The sequence below is a fragment of the Felis catus genome, chromosome B1 (genome assembly GCF_018350175.1).
Source record: "Felis catus isolate Fca126 chromosome B1, F.catus_Fca126_mat1.0, whole genome shotgun sequence".
Taxonomy (NCBI): Eukaryota; Metazoa; Chordata; class Mammalia; order Carnivora; family Felidae; genus Felis; species Felis catus.
Genome location: NC_058371.1, coordinates 41,223,246 through 41,244,015, shown reverse-complemented (window position 1 = coordinate 41,244,015; position 20,770 = coordinate 41,223,246). Strand labels below are relative to the sequence as shown.

At 38.4% G+C, this 20,770-nt stretch overlaps 1 protein-coding gene across 4 annotated transcripts; it reads left to right on the top strand.

Moving 5' to 3' along the window:
* Window positions 1–2,920: 2,920 nt before the first annotated feature.
* Window positions 2,921–20,613, top strand: GOLGA7 (golgin A7). Of its 4 annotated transcripts, none has more exons than XM_006930700.5 (6): window positions 2,946–3,075; window positions 3,284–3,415; window positions 8,404–8,556; window positions 15,315–15,416; window positions 16,482–16,549; window positions 19,203–20,613. In XM_006930700.5, exons 2-5 carry the CDS (start codon window positions 3,305–3,307, stop codon window positions 16,518–16,520), a joined length of 405 nt encoding a protein of 134 aa, XP_006930762.1. In that variant the 5' UTR covers window positions 2,946–3,075; window positions 3,284–3,304; the 3' UTR covers window positions 16,521–16,549; window positions 19,203–20,613. The 4 variants fall into 4 exon arrangements, with proteins under 4 accessions (XP_019684079.1, XP_019684078.1, XP_006930762.1 ...); XM_003984763.6 differs by having other exon boundaries at window positions 2,947–3,075; window positions 16,487–16,549; XM_019828520.2 differs by lacking the exons at window positions 15,315–15,416; window positions 16,482–16,549 and having other exon boundaries at window positions 2,921–3,024.
* The last annotated feature ends 157 nt before the right edge of the window (window positions 20,614–20,770 follow it).

Genomic DNA, 20,770 nt, shown 5'->3' with positions numbered 1-20,770 from the left:
GACATAGGTGTTGGCAATGATTTCTTGAACATGACAACAAAAGCACAGGCAAGAAGAACGAAAATAAACAAGTGGAACTATATCCAACTAGAGAGCTTCTGCAGAGCGAAACAAAACAATTAATATATTTAAAAAGTAATCTGCAGAATAAGAGAACATATTTGCAAACCACATATCTGATAAGGGTTTAATACTCAAAATAGATAAAGAACTCATACAGCACAATAGCAAAGCATAAGTAAACAATCCAATTGTAAAATGGATTAAAAGATCTGAATAGACATTTTCCCAAAGAAGACACATAATGCCCAACAGGTACATGAAAAGGTGCTCAACATCAGTAATCACCCAGGATATGCAAATCAAAACCACAATGATATAACACCGCACACCTGTTAGCATGGCTTTTTAGCAAAAAGACAACACACAACAAGTGCTGGGGTGGGGGGATGGGGGGGCGATGTAGACAAAAGGAAACCCTTGCACCCTGTTGGTGAGAATGTAAATTGGTACAACCACTATGAAAAACAGCATGGAGTTGCCTCAAAAAATTAAAAATAGAACTGCTATGTGGTCCAGCAATCCTTCTTCTGGGTATTTCATTTCCAAAGGAAATGAAATCAGTATCTCAAAGACAAAACTGTGCTCCTATGTTAATTGCAGCATTAGTCACAATAGCCATGATATGGAAACAACCTATATGTCCATAGTCAGATGGATGGGTAAAGAAAATGTCATATATAATTATATATATATATATATATATATATATATATATATATAATATGAATATTATTCAGCCATAAGAAAGAAAACCCTACCATTTACAACAACCTAAAATGAATCTAGAGGACATTATGCTAAGTGACATCAGTCAAACAAAAAGACAAATATTGTATGATCTCAGTGATACGTGGACTCTAAAAAAAAAAAAGTCTAACTCACAGAAACAGACAGTATAATGGTGATTACTAGGGGCTAGAGGTCAAGGAGATCTTACTGAATCAGTAAAAAAGTATCAACTTCAGAGACAAACCCTAGTCTTTAATGCAAAACAGGGTCAGATGATAGAACAGAATAGAAAATCCAGAAATGGCCACATATATACATATAAAAAAACTGATTTTTGACACAGCTATAAAGACAATGAAGTGGAGAAAGGAGAGCCTTTTCAACAAATAATGCTGGAATAACTGGATAATTATATGTGGAGAAAAAATGAACTTAAATCCATACCTGTGGTAGGCAGAATAATGCCCTTCCCGAGATATCTGCACCCTAATGTGTTCCAAACCCAAGGATATGTTAAGAGAGTGAAAAGTCAAGCCACAGAATGGGGGGGGGGGGGGCGGGGCAGATTGCAAATTGTATATCTGATACAGGACTATTCTCTAGAATATACAACAAAACTCTCAAAACTCAATAATTGGAAAACAAACACAAATTGCAAAAAAACTAGAGCAAATACTTCATCAAAGAAGATATAGGAATGGCAAATAAGTACATGAAAGATGTACATGAAAAGTTCATGAAAAGTACATGAAAATCATTAGTCACAGAAAAATGAAATGTATAACTACAAGAGGATATCTCTATACAAACATGGGGCAACCCTCATATACTATCAGTGTGAATGTAAAATGGTACAACCACTTTGGAAAATAGTTCGACAGTTTCCTAAAAAGTTAAACACTAGATATTTAGCCAAGAGAAATGAAATCATATGTCCATACAAAGACTTGAATATGAATGTCCAATAGCAGCTTTATTTGTAATAGCCCCAAACTGGAAGCAACTCAAAAGTCTATCAACAGATGAATGAATAAACAAACAATAGGAAATCCATACAATGCAATACTATCCAGCAACAAAAATGAATGAATTCATAATAACACAACAGATGAATCTCAAAATACTGTCTATGTGAAAGACAGCAAATGGTATGATTCATTTTACATAAGATTTAAGGAAATGCAAACTAACATATAGTGACAGAAAGCAGATCAGTGCCTGGGGAAAAGGAGCTGGGTAAGGATAGGGCAGAGGGATTACAAAGGAGCATAAGGAATCTCAAATTTTGAGGGAGATAAATGTTCACAATCTTGATTGATATGATGAGATGATGATTTCATGGTTGTATATATATGTCAGAATTTATTACATTGTCCACTTCAAATACATTGCGTTTATTGTATGCTATTTATATTTCCATAAAACTTTTAAAAATACAGTAAGAGAATATTCTTAAAATATATAAAATTCAGGATGAGATAGTGGTGCTAACAAGTTACATCAGCCAGCACCAGCAGACAAGTTTAAGGTGGGGTTTCCTTGGCTGCCTTGCAAAAGTATGCTGAGTTAAGTGAGAGCCCCAGTGGTCAAGGAAATGAGAACTGCTTGTCCTCTCAGGCCACCTGAAGGATGTAGACTGTAGTACTGGATGAAAATCTTGGGGTAGGAGGATCAGTAACACCTCAGAGAATTGGAGGAAGGATGCTGGATGACAAAGCCCAAGCAGGTTCTTTGTCCTCTCTTCCTCCCACCCCTTTGCCAAAAGGGTCCCTAGGCTTCTGTTTTCTGTTTACAAATTTGTGTGAGCAGTTTATTTGGTATAGAGTTGGGTGGTGTCTCACGTGCAAGCTAGGACATCCAATCAAGAGTGAAAATAACACCTTACAACAGTGATCAAAAACTACCTGGACGATCAATAGGGAAATGACACAATGTGACAAGGAAATGACACAACGGGGAAAATCCCGAGTTTTAGACCTCAGCAACCGTCGGCAAGACACCGCCCTCCAAAGTTCTCCCCTTCCCCGCCCCGCCCAGGCTTTTCCTTCCTTATTGACTCCTCCGGGAGGGGCGGGAGGCGGAGTCAGCCTGGGCCCCGCCCTCTGAGCGCGCCTCCACCCCGCAGCGCGCAGCCTCACCAGAGTCGCTTTACGGCCGAGGAGAGGGTGGGTCCTCGCCTCGAGGCAGGACGCCGAGTTGAGGGGCGGGGAAAGAGGTCTTTTGCGGCAAGACGTAAGTGACGGCGTAGGCGGTGCGACTGCAGCTGGAGGGCAGAGGAGGCGGGTTCGTGTTTCCCGGGCCGAACCGGGCTGTGGGGGGCGCGGGGCCTGGGCCGGGGCTGTAGCTAAAGGCCCGCGGTGACAGCATGGGTGAAGGGGAGTGGGGCGGAAGAGGCCTTGGGCTGCTTTGGCCGGTGGGAGGGAGGGTGGGGGGCTGTCTTTGGTCCAGGCCGGGGATCTGACCCGTGGTTGGTGTCTCCCCGAACCCGCAGCGCGCCCGTCCTGTCCTCGCCATGAGGCCGCAGCAGGCGCCGGTGTCCGGGAAGGTATTCATTCAGCGAGACTACAGCAGTGGCACACGCTGCCAGTTCCAGACCAAGTTCCCCGCGGAGCTGGAGAACCGGGTACGCAGACTGGCTCCCCACACCTGCTCTGGGGCGAGGGAGGGGGCTCTTCAGGGACGGGAGGGAGTATGGGCCGACACCAGACCCGTTTGATGCCTGCCTCGCGGTTCTGAGGAGGGGCAGGCAAAGGAGGTGCCTTGGTCAAAGGAGGGCCACTAAGCAAGATGCGGTGTTTGGAGGAGGACGAATAAGGCCAAGCCCCTGAGTGTGATGGCCTTATAGAACTCGGTGGTGCCGAGTGCCGGGAATCTGTACCCAGCTAGCTGTCTTCTTACCCGGCCGTCTCCACACCTCCACCCGGGTTATTGACAACAGTGATGAGGAACTAATTCCTGAGGTTCCAAGCCACCTAACTCAGCATGTTGTAAATTGTGACCTCCTACTTCGCCACGCAAGAGTAATCATCATCATTCTTGTGACTGGCGTTTGTGGCCATTGTGCTGGTCGCACTGCTCAGCAGAAAGGGTTTATTAAATGCTGTGCCAGACAGTTACAGACAGGCTTTCTTGGAACCTGAAAGACCTAGAACAGTAGATCGGCCTGGACAGGGAAATATCTCCGAACAAGGCCTTCAACTTGTTGTTCCCAGTTAAGATCACTGGGAGCCACCTGCGTTGTGATGCTTGCATATTGAAACTGTCCTCAGGATATAGGTCCCTCAGACAACTCTGCACACAGAAATGGAAGAAGGCACTGTTTCCTCTTTCTTAAGAGTTAGGGGGAAAAAAATCAGTGAATTTTATTTTAAAAGTACAATGAAGTGAGTATATGTGACTGTGTGTTTTCTTGGGCGCGCATGTGCTCACCTACCCAAAGAAAGATCTTTTGGTCTTGAGCCATGTTACCTTACATTCAGTTTACTTTTCAGAGGTCAGTTTCTGGTAAGATGGGAGCAGAGTTTTGTGCTCTTTTCTCCTTGATTGGGAAGTGAGCGACTGAGGTGATGAGGTGTGCTGTGGGTGTGGGCGTAAGAAATACTGGTCATGGGATAAGTGGGTGTAGATGAGTCTGTGCTAGAGAAATGTGTAGCAGTCCTTTAAAATCAGCTTGTAACAAGGTAGGTTGTTCTACCTGATTGCCAAGTTTGGGAAATCAATGTATATCAATTATAGTGTCCTTCAACACTGTGGTCAAGTTAGTGACCCAAGTATGTTTCTTTAAATGCAAATGAAAGATCAGATATGCTTTTCTTTTCTTTCTTTCTTTCTTTTTTTTTTTTTTTTGAATGTTTATTTATTTTTGAGAGACAGAGAGAGAAACAGAGCATGAGCAGAGGAGGGGCAGAGAGAGAGAGGGAGACACAAAATGGGAACCCGGCTTCCAGGCTCTGAGCTGTCTGCACAGAGCCCCACACGGGGCTTGAACCCACAAACTGCGAGATATGACCTGAGCCGCAGTAAGACGCTTAATAAGACTGAGCCACCCAGGTGCCCCAGATCAGATATGCCTTTTAAAGAAGGTTTCATATTAGTTTGTCTGTGAAATGCCACATAAATGCTACAGTTTATCATTGCGATGTTATGAGTTAACTCAGCTTGACACTGGCTGGACATTTCCACTGTGGTTTGAAGAGGTAGAAATTGAGCACAATGCCTGCTGGCTAGAGCTACCAAATGTTTTTTTTTTCTTTAAATAATTTAACATCACAGTTAACATACATGTTTTCTGTGTTAGGGTTTGTATGAAATGGATCAAATGTTTTATTTGCAAGCCTTTTATGGAAAGTCTGATGTACACTATTTATGTACTTTCAAATCAGAGTGTAAACTATACACTTACTTGGATGTTACAAGATTTCTTTGTTTAAAGGTTTTAAAGTCAAACTTCTAACTCATAACTAAGCCAAATATATGTATGCAGAAACACATTAGCCTTCCACTCTGTGTGGTAGAGCCTTTATTTTATAGTCTGAATACAGAAACACAATGTAGTCACAGTACTCCACTGATTTTTATAGAAAATTGATGTTTCTAAATTCTGGAGGCCTTTTTACTTCTTTGACTTCAGATTATAGACCAGAACTGCTTATGACTCTGAGTACTATACGGAGTGTTATTTGGTGCTGTTCAATTGTGTCTTTGAGGGATTTTTCTTCTTTTTTTCTTTTTAAATGTTTGGGTTAAAACACTAGTTTATGCTTTAAACTGCTTGGGAGAGCTTTTGATTTTTCTTTTAATGTGTTGAAATCAAATTTAAATTACAGGTTTAAATTTTCCTTGCTTTGTTTGATGGAAAATTGGAAGGTTTCTGTCTTTGTTTCTCTACTCCTTACCCTAGAAATTGTACTGATTGCCACTGGGGCTGATTTTCCTTTTGTGAGAACATCACACTTGGCAATTTAATAGAGGAAGAAACTAATATACAATGTTTTGTATTATTTTAAAGCAACACACACACACGCACACGCACGCACGCACACACACACACACACGCAGGCATTTGTACCCTTTAATCTGAGAGTGAGGGCACAGTTCTGCCTGTTAACAAGTTTACTTTTTTCCGTTGCCTGTTAGAATGTAATACTTTGATGCTTAAGTACTTTGTTGCCAGGACAATTCTTAAAGAAAGCCTTAGTCTCACTTTAGCCAAAATACAGACATCTAGACACCCTGGGTCTGGGTAGGAGAGAAATGAGTAAACTACAATTAAGCATTTGTTCCCCTACATACCTTTAAAATATGTGTCTATGTCTGGTTCATAGAAATTACCTTTGACTTGTGATCACTTTAAGCTTCAGCCCCATGCTTTCTACCACATCATTCAACAAGAAACAAAATTTCTGGGAAAAGGAGTCTGATTCCTATTTCCGTTCTGATTTTCAGTGTTTATTAGTCCAAATTTATGTTGGGCTCCCACTTCACAAATCTCCCAATTTTGTCATAGCATCTATACCAGTCTTCAGGTACTCAAGAGAGAATACTGAAAGGTATTTTTCATAGTGAAGGGAGTGAAAGAAAAATGCCCACATTTGTTCTGTTGAACCCTCATATGTTAGGTCCTTTGCCCTTGCTGCTGTCTACCATGCTGTTTACCTTTTTTCCCCTTTTCTTTTTTGGTAATCTTTCAAAGAAATTCTTGACTTTTTAAATTTCTTTTTTAACCTTTTAAAAAAGTCCTTCATGTTGGTGGGTTGGTTGGTTTGTTTTTCTTTAATGATCTATGACTTGTTTCCATCCTATAAAGCATTACTGTCTTGGAATAGCTTTTTTAAGAATTCATGTTTCTAGTATGATCAGTAATTCTGATCTGAAAGAAGATGTTTCTGGGTTGGAGCCCATGGTTTTGAATCACAAAGCCAAAGAAATGTAAATAATTCATGGAACCTTCCTTATCAGATCATAACATTTAAGTAAATCAATTGTGAGTATTTGAAATTATTTAGACTTTTGTGGATTTGCTAATGTGACAAACTGAAGGTGTTATTTTAGGCATAATTAGGTAAAGATAACAATTTGTTACAAATACTTGTTTGCAGAGTGAATAGAATTCATTTTCAGGGAATGAGAACTCTGACGTCAATTCTCCAAATGACCGCTCTTCAAGTGGTGGCTTCCCGCACCATCTCTGCCCATCCAGCCCTTTTCAGAAACTCTTAATATTCTAGGAAATTAAAAGTAGTTCCTATTGAAAAAGCAGGAGAGCCACCACCATTTTAAAGTTCACATTAAAGTTTTTCATGCCGTTGGCTCACCGCATCCTCACAGTTTTTCCACACGCAGAACAAAACAATGATCACAACTGCCTCTAACCTAAAGGGTTTTAATAGCTTAAGGATGATGACCATAAATTGTTTTACATTTTAAAAAATTATGTTCGTGGGACTGTTTTGTCTCAAACTGTATATTGAAGTCCTTTGACTTTTTTCTGAGTCTATATGTATAGACTTCATAAAGGAGAGAATTCATATGTAAGGAGTTACTCTACTCGTTTCAGGAATAAGGGAGTTTGTGTGAGAGGGGCCCTATAGTAAGGACAGATAAGTTGTCCTTTGTTGCCAAGAATGATAGTGTGGCATGAAATACTCTACTAATGGGATGAAAATCCTAGGGTAGAGCACTGAGATGTGAAAGTACTGTTAGCAGAAGAAAGTGAAAGCAGATGATTAGAGTGAAAATGGAAGACAATGGTAGTAATAGGGTCAATGTAGGATAATGGTGTCACTGAATAGAAGGGTAACAGGAATGACTTGGTGTGAAGAATTGTGTGATAGTTTGAGATTTTGCCTTGTTCAGTGTGAGCTTTTAGTAAATTCCGGTGTTTAGGGATTCAATTTAAGATTACCTGCTCTTAGAGAGGCAAACCAACTTACAGGTGATGGAGAGTAAGGAATGCACTTGTGATGAGCACCAAGTGATGTATGGAAGTGTTGAATCACTATGTTGTACACCGGAAACCAATATTACATTGTATGTTAACTAACTGGAATTTAGATTAAAAATAACTTTAAAACAATAAAAAGATTACCTGTTCTTTCCAGATAAAGAGAACTTCTCCTTCCTTTTGTGCTCCCGCCATACTTTATATATGTGCCCACTGTAGTACTTTGTCAATTTATTATGTCTTTATGTTTACATACCTGTTCTGCTTACATGACTTGTCAACTCCTGGAGGACTGAGTGTCTTGTTCATCTTCCTCAAAGGCCTGTCCTAACATCTGATGATAGGTGCTCAGTAAATGTGAATATAAGTGAATGGAAAATGGAAGGATTGTATAATTTTATTAAGTTACTTGAAACTCAGTATAGAGAATAAAGAGACACCATACTGAGCCTTGAAGATATCCAGTGTCCATAAGACGGATAAGATTTAAAAAAAAAAAAAAACCTAAGCAGTTTCAGTAACATAGGTCCTGATTTAATCATCCAGGAGGTTTGCCAACTATTAGATAAGAATGTTGACAGAACAGCAGAATCAATTAGTGATAGCCAGCATTAGTGAGTGGCTGATCTTTTTTCCAAAACTTACTTTAAATTCTTTTTTCCATACAGATTGATAGGCAGCAGTTTGAAGAAACAGTTCGAACTCTAAATAACCTTTATGCAGAAGCAGAGAAGCTTGGGGGCCAATCATATCTTGAAGGCTGTTTGGCTTGCCTAACAGCCTACACCATCTTCTTATGCATGGAAACTCATTATGAGAAGGTGAGCCAACCTTTGTTTTCACAAAATCTCTTAAAATCATAAAAAGGGTGAATTGATATATTCATGTTTACATGGTAACAGTTGCCATAAAATTTCAAGGGGCATTTATAATAATAATTCAAATTCTGTCATTGCTCCTGTGTAGAGAGCACATAGTAGAGATTCCTGAGTCTTCAGAAACCAGTCAAAATTCATCTGTTAACATAGAGTTGACATACCAATGTTCAAATTGACTTACGCTTAAGATTGTAGAAGATCTGTATTCTCATTCTATCTAGCTTTTTGAGAATCCTTTTACTTTTTTTCCCAAGTCTCTGTCTTCAGTCTTATCCTCCAGCTTGAGTTCTTCTCTTCTCTTTGCAACTGCCTGCTAGACCTGGAGGTGCCAGCTTCTCAATGTAGATGTCCAAAAGGCAAACCTCACGCCTCCCCATTTTGTTTAATAACACCCTTCCTTTTTCAGTACCATCTTTAGGTGTGGGGGATGAAGAAGAGGGAAAAATTTATCAGTTGTCAAAGACTGAAATATCTGCCATTTTCCCATTCATTAACTTTTCATGATTTCTTCTGCCACTTTTCTAATGTACGCCCTTATTACCTCTTAGACTGTCGAAATAGTGTGATGAGTTTCATTTCTTCCATTCTTTTACTTGTCCAAACCATCTATTGCTGCCTTCATGGACACTGCATTTCTTCCTCTAGCACTCCTATAAATTCGGAGGCCTCTCCTGGCTTCCCATTCACTGCCAGTGAGTAAAGCTCAAGCCCTTTCTCCAACTGACCTCAGGCCTCCCTTTCCAGCTTTCTCCCGCCCCTTTCTCACTGTATCTTTTGGCCACACCCGCTTCCTCGCTGGGCACCAAGCATACCCCACTAGGTTTTCCTCCACCTATAGTGCCACTCTCCCTGTGTTCAAGTCTCACCAAACCCTTAGGTGCCTCTGTCCTGTAACCTTTCCTTACTCTTGTAATTAGTATCTTTCTGACCTATGTATCCCCGCATTTTATTTATGTCTCTTTCCTGGCACTTACCTCTCTGGACTTTTGAATGTAGCAGTTTGCTTTCTTATTTGCCCTTTAAGTATGTATTTTTCTTGAGGTCAAGGACAGTGCCTTAACTGTTTTGTGTCCCTCTTCATGCATAACACCATGCCCTGGGTGCATTAGGTGCTCACTGAATATGTATTGAATGAATTTAAGCCAATCAGAGTAAACCCCTAATACATCATTTAATTTTGAGCATGTTTAGCAACTGAAATGCTATACAGGTATCTGTACTAAACCCCACACAACAGAACTGTCCCCGTGATTGTCTTGCACTCTGTGTAGTAGAGAGCAGAGAGTTGCAGCTAAATTATTTTTGTGAGTTACTGGCTGGAGATGCTGCCATATTCATTAGCATCCTGACATGAATTGTGTTAGTGTTACTAAAAAGGGTATATCTAAATAACTTAATTAGTTGTTATATTTTTCTCCATATTATACAGAGAAGCAGCCAACTTTCATTCCTGTTTAATATTCAAAATCAGAAGTTGTAAAGGATCAGTATCAGCTTTCAGTCTGTGTTTTGTCTTAGCAGCTTCTCTTTAATAGTACACTTGCTGAGTGAAGGGACAAGGGTTTCATTCATTTGATAAATATTTATCGAAAGCCTACTACGTGCTAAACAATGCACAGGGGATATAATGGAATAGGACAAACATGGTTACTGACCTTGTAGTATTTATAATTTAGTGGTAACAACTGATGTTAAGGAAACAGAACCAACCAAATTATTAATGGCAATAAACGTCTTGAAGAAAACAAACTTTCCCATGATAGAAAATAATAGGAGAGACCTAATTTAGATTGTGTGGTCAGAAAAGGCCACTGAAATGGTAACATTTAAGCTGCTAAGTGAAGGCTACAAATCGTCCAGACCATTCAGGCAGAGAGATGGTAAATAAAAAGGCCCAGAGAGCATGATGGGTCCTGGGAATTGTAAGAAGGCCAGTGTGGAAGAGAGGGGCTGTAGGTGAATTTGGAGAGGTAAGGAAGGAGCTGTGTCATGTAGGAGTGTGTAGTCCATGGAAAGATGTTCAGACTTTATTTTCAGTGCAGGGGGGAAGCTATTTCAAGGTCTTAAGCAGGAGAGTGATATGATCAGATTTTCATTTTAAAGCAATTTCTTTGCTCTGGAGGGTAAAAAAGATACAAAAGTGGAAGTAGGGAAACCAGGTACAATGCTCCGTAGAAATCCAGACAAGAGATGACGATAGCTTGGACAGGGAACAGAGCAGTAGAGATAGAAGGAAGTGAACAAATTCAAGGAATATGTTGATAGTAGAACCAAGATTGAATGAGAAGCTGGATGTAGGAGGGGAGGGTAAGGCTGAATTCATATGGATAGAAACTAGGTCATCCGGGGATGGTCATTTAAAGAAGTATGTAATATTGCCAATTTAAAGTAGAATTACATCCTCCAGAGAGAGTATTTTGTTCAAGCCTAGTAGAGTTGTCATTTCACTACATTTCACATTTGTTGATACGATTTCAGTTAACTTTTATTTATCCATGTGCATTTACTGAAATAGATACAGAAACCTCCTTCTAATGTCAGTTGTAAAAAGAAATGGGTAATTGGGTTCCAGCCAAGTCATTCACTAATTATAGGATCATGGACAAATTAATCTGAATTCTTTCAACTATAAAATGGGTATTAGAATTAATGTATTGTCTTACATATGGTAGATGCTTAATAATAAATAGTGTTTTCTTAAGATAAATATAAGGGGCACCTGGCTGGATCAGTCAGTAGAGCGAATGACTCTTGATCTTGGGGCTGCGAGTTCGAGCTCCACGTTGGGTGTGAAGATTACTTAAAAATAAAATCTTTAAGAGGTACCCGGGTGACTCGGTTGAGCATCTGACTCTGGATTTTGGCTCAGACCATGATCCTAGGGTTGTGGGATCGAGCCCCAGGTTGAGCTCTGCAGTGAACGTGGAGTTGGCTTAAGATTCTCTCATTCTCTCTCTCTCTCTTTCTCTCTCTCCCTCTCTCCCTGTGGCCCTCTCCCTTGCACAAGTGTGTGCATGTGCTCTCTATCTCTAAAATAAAATAAAAATAGAGATATTATTATAAAAATAAAATTTTAAAATAAGTGAGAATTTAGTGTATCTACATATATACACATACACTAACTTTAAGTGTTTACATATATACACACATACATGATTTAATCAGGTATTTGTGAACTCATATACAATTTTTTTTCAAATATGAGTAATCTTTTTTAGCAGCTGCTGGCTTATTTAGCTGCTAAAACATTTGGTAGCTTTTAATTAAAATCCCTTTGACTGGGGGCACCTGCCTGGCTCAGTTGGTAGAGCATGCAACTCTTGATCTCAGGGTTGTGAGTTCAAGTCCCACATTGGGTGCAGAGCCTACTAAAAATTAATTAATTAAAATTAATATATATATATATATATATATATATATATATATCCCTTTAATTACTAGTCTTGAAAGGCAGTTCTCAGTATCAGAAATAAAGTGGAAATATATTGATCCTAATATATGTTTTCACTTAGGTTCATAGGCAATATAGAAGGCACTACTTTATATGTCTAACCAAAGTTTCTTTTTACGGGGTTTTATAAAGCAAGTAAAGACCAAATAAAATTAGTCAAGAAACCAAAATTTAAAGTGTGGCTACATGTTTTAAGTAGGTGATTTTACTGGACAATGAATAACTAGATCACGCAAAGTGAACAGCTGGAATGGTCCTAATTAAGATATAATGTATTTATACTTTCAAAAGAAAAATTTTAAATGTATATTTGTAGTTTTGATAAAATGATAAAAGTGTAAGAAAAGCTGCCTTCTCCCTCCCTCCAGTTTGTCCCTTAGGAATTTCTGTGCTATTATTTTCTACTTTATGAAAGGACAGGCTTGAGTCATTTAGTCTTTATTGTTTTAAAGGCTAAAATTTTTAACCTACAAACAGAAAGCCTAATATAATAGTACTTACGCTTTGTCATGTGGGTTAAATTTTTTGAAATTGTAAATAAGCCTTTTAAAACTCACTAGAACAATCATGCTTTTTTTCCCCTGTAATGTGCTATTTATTGATTTAAAATGAAGATAAAGACTTCAGTGTTATTTCTCTATTGTTGCTGCCCATTATAATTGGGGAACAAATGGGCTTGTAGAAGCTTCTCCTCGCAGTAGCTGTCTGCCTGGTTCATAACATCCTTTCTGCTTATGTGCTGTAATCTGTAAAAGGAACAAATTAGAAGGAACTTAGATATTTTCTGAAAATACTAAGATCCTGCTGTTCTTGCTTAGCCGCACTTAGGATAGTTTTTCTTAAAGGTCTGTATTTCTTCTTGAGGCTTTCTCCAGTTTAATATTCTCAAGGAGGATAATAAATAGTCTTTGCTGAGGTTGGATTGTCTTCAGCTTTGTAAATATTACACAGATTGAGGTTTTGTTGAGGGCTTGAGGATAACAGATAATTTTGTCCAATATTCTTGTTTGTTTTGACATTGATTTACCAAAAATAATAAACTGTGAGCAAAATGTCAACATAAAGCTTCCTAGGAGTGAGCATGCTGATTTGTCCTGCCTGGGACGCAGTGTGAGTTTACTCATGTTAAAGCTTTCTTGTTGCTGAAGAGACTAAGACAGTCCTGCCTTCCCCAGAGCAATATTAAGAGGATTTGGAGCTTATGCAAAAAGAAGACATTGTTTTGTTTCTGAACTGATACCTAAGTGCACATGAATGTTATTAAAATTTAAGTAAAAACTTTGCACATCAAAGTTAATGCTTGAATCAAATAAAGGCATGCTATTTCTTTGCCCATAACCTGTGCCCAAGGAGTGAGGGAGGAAAGCTGTTCTGAAGGAATCCTTTCTTTGCAACCAGCCATGCAGACGCTTTTCTGACTGCCACCCCCTAGTGTAAAGGTACTGGAGTCAGGGTACACCGACTCTCCAATTTCCAGTTCTGTCAGATAAGCTGGGAAAGAAATTGGACAGAAGATTGAGAGTCCTGACTTGGGCACCTTTATGGGCTACTTCCTTACATTTGTTATTTTAGCATGATTGATAAACTGATAAAAAGTACCTAAGTTTTTTTTTGCCCATAAAGACCAAGCATTACTCAGGTTCTTTTTGAGTTGAAAATAGAATGATATTTGCATTACTTCAGGTAATTAGGTAAAAAAAAAAAAAAAAAAAAAAATTCTTTAGAAGTGGTATTTTTTAAGTTTTTTCTTTTAATGTTTATTTTTTGAGAGAGAGCATGAGTTGTGGAGGGGCAGAGAGTGAGGGAGACAGAATGTGAAGCAGGCTTCAGGCTCTGAGTTGTCAGCACAGAGACAGATGCAGGGCTCGAACCCACAAACTGCAAGATCATGACCTGAACCGAAGTCAGACACTTAACCGACTGAGCCACCCAGCTGCCCCAGAAGTGGTGGTATTCTTAATTCACTACTTAACCCTGCAGACTGCTCTTTTAATGATATCATGCTCTTTTAGAACATGAGATTGTAGTATTCCCAAAGATGTAACTTGAATGAATTTATTTAAATTTCACTTTCCTTCAGTAAGAAAATCCACTATACAGACTACCTAGTGTTTTAAATTCTAAATCAATTTATACGAAAGTACCTAAATTGTAGCATCCTAATTTTGTTAGTTTGCCCCGGTGCATTGTAGACCCACTCTTAAATTGTTTCTTAATTTCCAACTATTTTCATACAGTTCTTTTTCCCCTTTATGTTGTGATTGCGCTTATCTGTGACTTTATTGTATTCTGGTAGTATGAATTTAAGAAAATATATAGTAATTAAAGAACTGGATCAAAGCCTTTTTGAACATTAGAGCCAAAAAAAGGGTTATTATGATGACTTTGAATCTGAAATAAAACATGTAACTCTTTGATTTTGTATATAACTTTTAAGATTTATTTTCCCCTAGCTTATCGGTCTCAAAATTGCCCTTATTAAAGCTGGAGATTTGGCAATTTCCAGAAGTTCCTTTGTATCCTATCTGGTTTTTGTCTGCATTTGCTTTGACTTTTACAACCTTAATGCTAAACTTATAAATTGAAGTTCCCATCAAGGACACAAGAGCAAACTACAGAGTAGCACTATATGCAGACACGGAAATGATGGAAGACACTTGTCATCAGAAACTCCATAGCCACTGACAGTCACGTGCTTTACAAAGGAAATAAACTTTTCCGTTTTAAACTAACTGGGCTATCTTCTATCTTTTGTTATGGGCCAACTTTGTATCATTACTTAAAATTGATGAAAACATACAAACAAGAGAAACAGCAGTTCTTCAGTGTTAAAGGGGACGGAAGGCCAAGAACTACTCTTGGTATTAGAAGGTATCACACTGACAACACATTATGAGTGGGAAAGGGAAAAGTACAACTAACTTTTGTGTATGTGAGCATCCACTTATTTCTCTGTATCCAGGATTGAGACGACAGGGGGCAGGGAGGAGGAGCCGGCACTCATGCTTTTGTGTGCATTTGCACTTTCACCGTATTGAAGATAACTTGTGACTCGCCGAGTCCATCAAACTGTGCTGAATGTTGTGTACAACTGGTGTGTGCCACATACTCAGAGCTGTATCCCTCCATATGAATATCTATTTCTGGTTTTGAAAACTAATTCCACTGCCTGAGTATTTGGAGATCCAGCTGCTACCTAAGGTAAAATCTGATGATGACATAAAAAGCTGTGGTGTTTCTTTTCTGTCAGGTTCTGAAGAAAGTGTCCAAATACATTCAAGAGCAGAATGAGAAGATATATGCTCCCCAAGGCCTCCTCCTGACAGATCCCATTGAGAGAGGACTTCGAGTTGTATCTTTTTAGTCCAGATCATAAGGTCTAAATATCTATAAAAGGAAAATTTTGACAGTACTCTTGGGCATCACCTGGAGAGAATTTAACTCCTTTCTCATGTGTTTATTTGCCCTAGGAATCTTCTGTGTGAATTGCATACCTACCATAAGCCTCTTGTCTCCAACATTTTTCTTAAAGCAAGTCTCCTTCCTTTGCAATTGTGCAGGTCTCTGGATTGTTTAATATTCTGGTTACCGTCTTTCTTGGTGGTTCTGAGGGCATCTTGTAGTAATAATGGGGGTGGTATGAGTAATGCATTTCAGCTGCAGAAACTCTGAACCTATAGCCTCTTTGAAATGCATAAACTCATAATGTGTGGTGAGACTTGTCATCCAAATGAATTGCAGTTCCATGGGGGTTCATCTGACTAGTTGAAATCAGTTACAGCTGCCAGATGTATCATTTCATTACCTTTGACATACTGTGCATATTTTTAGAGGCAGTAAGCTTTGAAACTCACTAAGTGAATTTGGTAAATAAAATTGCAAGAAAACTAATTTAACTTGATAACGGGAGTAATGAGTAAAATAAATTTTTTTAAAAACCTAGGTCAGATAATCCCAGGCCTTCCAGCTGATAATAATTTCAGCAGTTTTATTATCTTCCACAGCAGTGGTTCTTAAACTTTTAGAGGTCATGAACCCTCTCCCAGGAAAAAGTTAGCAAATAATTTCAGGGCATTTTGAACCCCTGAATTCATTACCTCCTTCAGTTCTCAGCCAAGAACCCTCTAGCTTCTACACTATAGCATCTTTTTCCAGAATTTTTTTTTTCTTTCTTCAAAAAATAAATAATCAGTGTTTGAGAGGGAGGACATGTGGAGTACTGCAGGCAGTTACATTTCTTGAAGATTTTGGCAAGATGGAGAAAGCATCATGTTTAACTTGGGTAGGAGAAATCCTTAATAATTTAAAAATGAGCAAAGCGAATTGACAGCAAAGTGCACAGATCACACACACTGTCTTGCCATGGTCCCCTTTTATATGTTCCACTCTACAGTGTGTTTTCTTAACAGCCATGCTGTTTAGATTGAAATCACCATTTATGAAGACAGAGGCATGAGCAGTGGGAGATAAACCATCGAATTAAAGGTAAAAATAAAATTATATGACGTATATGCAGTTTTTATCATTTGTAGCATGCGTGAATTTTCTTTCCTGCATGGTAAATAAATCTTTAGATTATGGCATATTCCCTGTATTGGCTTTATATTTAAAATGTGTATTTAGCCCAAATTCCGTTTGGTGATCTAGAATTTAATCCTGATTTTTTTCCCCCTGTACTATTTTCAGACTGGTTTTCTTACTTTGTTTTAGGGCATGTTTTGTTTTTTTTTGGGGGGGGGGAGTTCTTGTTTTAGTATTTCAAGGCAATCCTAGACATTCAAATAGTTGGATTTTGCATATAAAAATCATTTCAGCGATTGCCCTGCCCATATGATGAATGGCTTTAATAACCAAAGAAACATTTCAGAGTGGAGGGGGAGATTCTGAATATTTCATTTATTTAAGTGGCTTCATTGCCCTGTAGAAGAAACCATACCCCTAGTGGGTAGAACCATAAATGTAATTCTTTTGTTTAGAATATTTATGTTCTTCTATATCCATATAATGACTCTGAATAAGTGAGAAATACATTAGTTAATACTGATGGGAGTCTGTAAGCAAATCACGTGGAAGCCATAGTACATGAGCATAGCCTTCTAAGTAACAGAAAATCGTACCTCATGGTTTCTGCTGATTTCAGTCACATACACTTTCTACAGTGCTCTGCTACCGTACTTTCCTGATTGGCCGTTTGCAGGTATGTGTCACTAACTCACAGCACAGAAACAGATGCTACCAAAGCAGACATACTCTTCCTTCCAGGGCAACAACAATAATAACTGCCACTTTGAGAGCACCTGCTCTGTGCCAGGTATTATACAAATGGTATTTCTCATTCTTGTAAGAATTCTGCAAAGTATTTTCTCCATTTCACGGATGAGCAAACCAAGGTACAAATAGATTAAATGGTGTTCTCAAAATCATTCAGTTTAACACGTTTTGGGATATGAACCCAAGCCTGATTGACCGGAAAACCAGTTTTTAAACCATACTTCGTATAAGTACTTGCAGCAGCAGAAACATGGGGAAAGGCAAAAGTTCATCAGATTATTGTTTATCTTCCCCTTTTCTTTTTCAAGACTTTCTTTAAAAATACATTTTGTCTGCCCCTGCACAATTTATCAAACCCTATAAACCAACCAGCATTCCAAGGCTGCCACCTTTTAGCACTAGTGAAATTGTCACCTGAATTCTTTGACTTTGAAAGCTGAAAATCTAAATAATGACATCCTCTGCCATGTGTTTCATTTCTTTTAAAAAGGACTTGTTTGGGAACACTTAGTGTTACTTATCCATACACTTTCTCGTGTACAATTTCCAAACTGGCATTTCTCAGTTGAGCAACCGGGAACCTTAAAGTGTGGTTTTTGTTATGTGCCATTGGAATAAGTTTATTTTATCAATTGCAGCTGTGTTGACTTGGCACAACCCATTTGTCATGACTCGTTTTGCAGCTATTATTGCTAAATGTCTTTCTGAGGTGGTGTGGGGTTTTGAGCAATTACACACCAGAGACTAATCTATCAATAGTTAGGCAACTGTGGAATTTTGAAATGGGAAAGATTTACTTTAGGAACTTCTGGATAGTTTCATGAATGCAAATATTTTTGTTCAATTTAGTTTTTAGAGCTGTGTGTTCCTCAAGCCAGGATCTAGCATGGGCTGAGGTCTTGGAGGAGGGGGAGAAACTGTAAGAATAATTAATTCGATTCTGCCATTTTTCTTAGGTCTCTAAGTTTTCTGCAGGTTGAAGCATTATATGAGAGCTAATGATTTTAACAACAACAAAAAAAAAGAAAATACACAAATCATGGAGATGGCCTTTATTAAAAAAAAACACTTAAAATATCTTTATTAAAGATTGATGGTGTTTTCTCTTTGGATTATCTTCTTTATTTAAAAAATTGGAATGTATCATTCTGTCACAATAAATTAGTGATGATAAAAATAGCTAACTTTTGTTGGTGTTTATTATGTGCCTGCACTATTCTAAATGCTTAATTTTAATCATCACAACAACACTACAAAGTAGGTGGTATTATCCCAGTTTTTTCAGATGAGGAAACTCAGGCACAGAGAACTTAAGTTACTTATCTAAAGCTAAAAACTAGTAGGCAGCAGTTGAGGCAGCCTGGCCCCAGATTTGCTACTTCATCCTGTGCTGTACTATATTTTATGGCGTGATTGGTCAGAGATTGAAATATAGAGGGCTTGGGGTGCCTGGGTGACTCAGTTGATTAGGCTTCTGCCTCTTGGTTTTGGCTCAGGTCATGGTCTCACAGTTCATGAGTTCGAGCCCCATGTCAGGCTCCATGCTAACAGTGCAGAGCCTGCTTGGGATTCTCTTTTTCCCTCGCTTTCTGCCCCATTCATGTTCATTCGTTTTCTCTCTCTCTCTCTCTCTCAAAATAAATAAAAAGAATCATCCTTCTTAAAAAAAAGAATAAGAAATATACAGGGCTTGCATTTCTGGACTGCTGGGCTATGTACTTGCTTAGTCAATTAGTACAGATCCAAGTATTCTGTTAGATAGACCGTAGCGCACTTATTAGGACCTCTGATCAGTTGGTGTGAGAGACTTGTTTTAGAGGTTATTTTTAGCATCCCTTTCTAAAACTCCTCCTTTTCCTAACTACAGATCCCTCCTCCAGCTGGGACCCTCATCTATCCACTGGCCGATCGCAGAGTGTCCCCTACCTCCTCTCCAGAGCATCATTCCTTTGTATCTGCTGCCAGAGCCACGGTGCCATTTACTCCAAGGACTAACTTTCTAAAATTCCACACCTGGAGTGACCTCTGGTCACTCAGCATCCACTTTGTGTCTCCAAATTGTGTAGGACTCTGTAATCTCTTGATTAGTTTCTGAGAAAACACAATGAAGCATTTCACTTTTTTTATTCAAAGCCGTTAATAAAATAAGCCGTTGGTCAGCCCAACACAAAATTCATTTCTTACCTGCCACCAGGACAGTGGTTCTCTCATTCCTGGGGCCAGCTTCCCAGGTGGCTTGAGACTTCGGTGAGTCCCATCTTAGCCAGTGTTCAGTCTTATTTCCCCCAAATTCAGAAAATGCTTTTCTCCGGGATTTTGGTGAAAGGTAGGCCGTGTCTGTGGTTTTGCTAACGCATCTCCCAGATCTCATAGACCTACCAGTTTTGCCATGGCCAAAATCTTAAAGATCTATTTCTGCTGTTCAGTTTCTCCAACGGAAGCTCATTGGAAAAACAATGTATAATGTTACTTGTTCTATTATAACAGTTATTCCTAATTAAAACAGTATTTAATGCAATTTCCAGTTATTTTTCTTTGGAGAATTTTGTTATTGCATTACCTTGAATGTTGGGAAGATGTAGTATGTGTTGCGTGTTCCTTACAAAAATAAGTAAGCACAATAAAGTGGATGCTAAACCATCAAACACATAAATGTCCCTGCTGTGTCCCTGAATGTGTAATAAGCAAGTATAATAAATATTTTAATTATAGTTTTGTTATAAATATAACTTATGAGAAAAAAATTTGATAGGAATAATACCGTATATTGCTAATTTTTAACTGTCCCTACTGGCAAACCTTATGATTCATAGACTTTTCCTCATATACAGTATTCAGTGCACAGAAATCTTAGGATTGGTTCAAGTACAGTAAGTTCAGTGATTTCCAACTAAAACTCTCAAGTCCGAGTTCGTGTTTATAGTTCTTCTGGCTGTATGTTCTTAGTGTCAGGGTTTCTTATGCCCTTCATTCATCTTCGGGGTTTTGAGAGCACTGTATTTGCAAGAAAGTTAAGAAATATATTAGGAAAGAATGAAACAGTTAAAAGTTTTACTTTCAGAGATACTGTAGGTGCTAATACTGGATTTAATCTTTCAGATTTAGTTTCTTTTATGGATCTGTTATTCAGTAAATCCCATCAGTCTGTGTAATATTTTAATTGTATAAAATTCCTTTGTTACTTTATAGCCTGTGATAGTGTATCTCTCTGCCTTTTAAACCTGTTGCAATAACTTTGCTGAAATAATAACACATTAGTAAAACTTTTCTTAAACAAATTGTCTCTGTGTCGTATTTGTTGTGATTTGTAAAGTGATACGGTATTAAATTTGGCAGATAAATAATACTTGTAGAATCTGTGTAGACAATTTTTAAACACCTTACATTCATCACACTTTTCAGTTTATATGCTTTATCTCATAAGAGGCAGATATT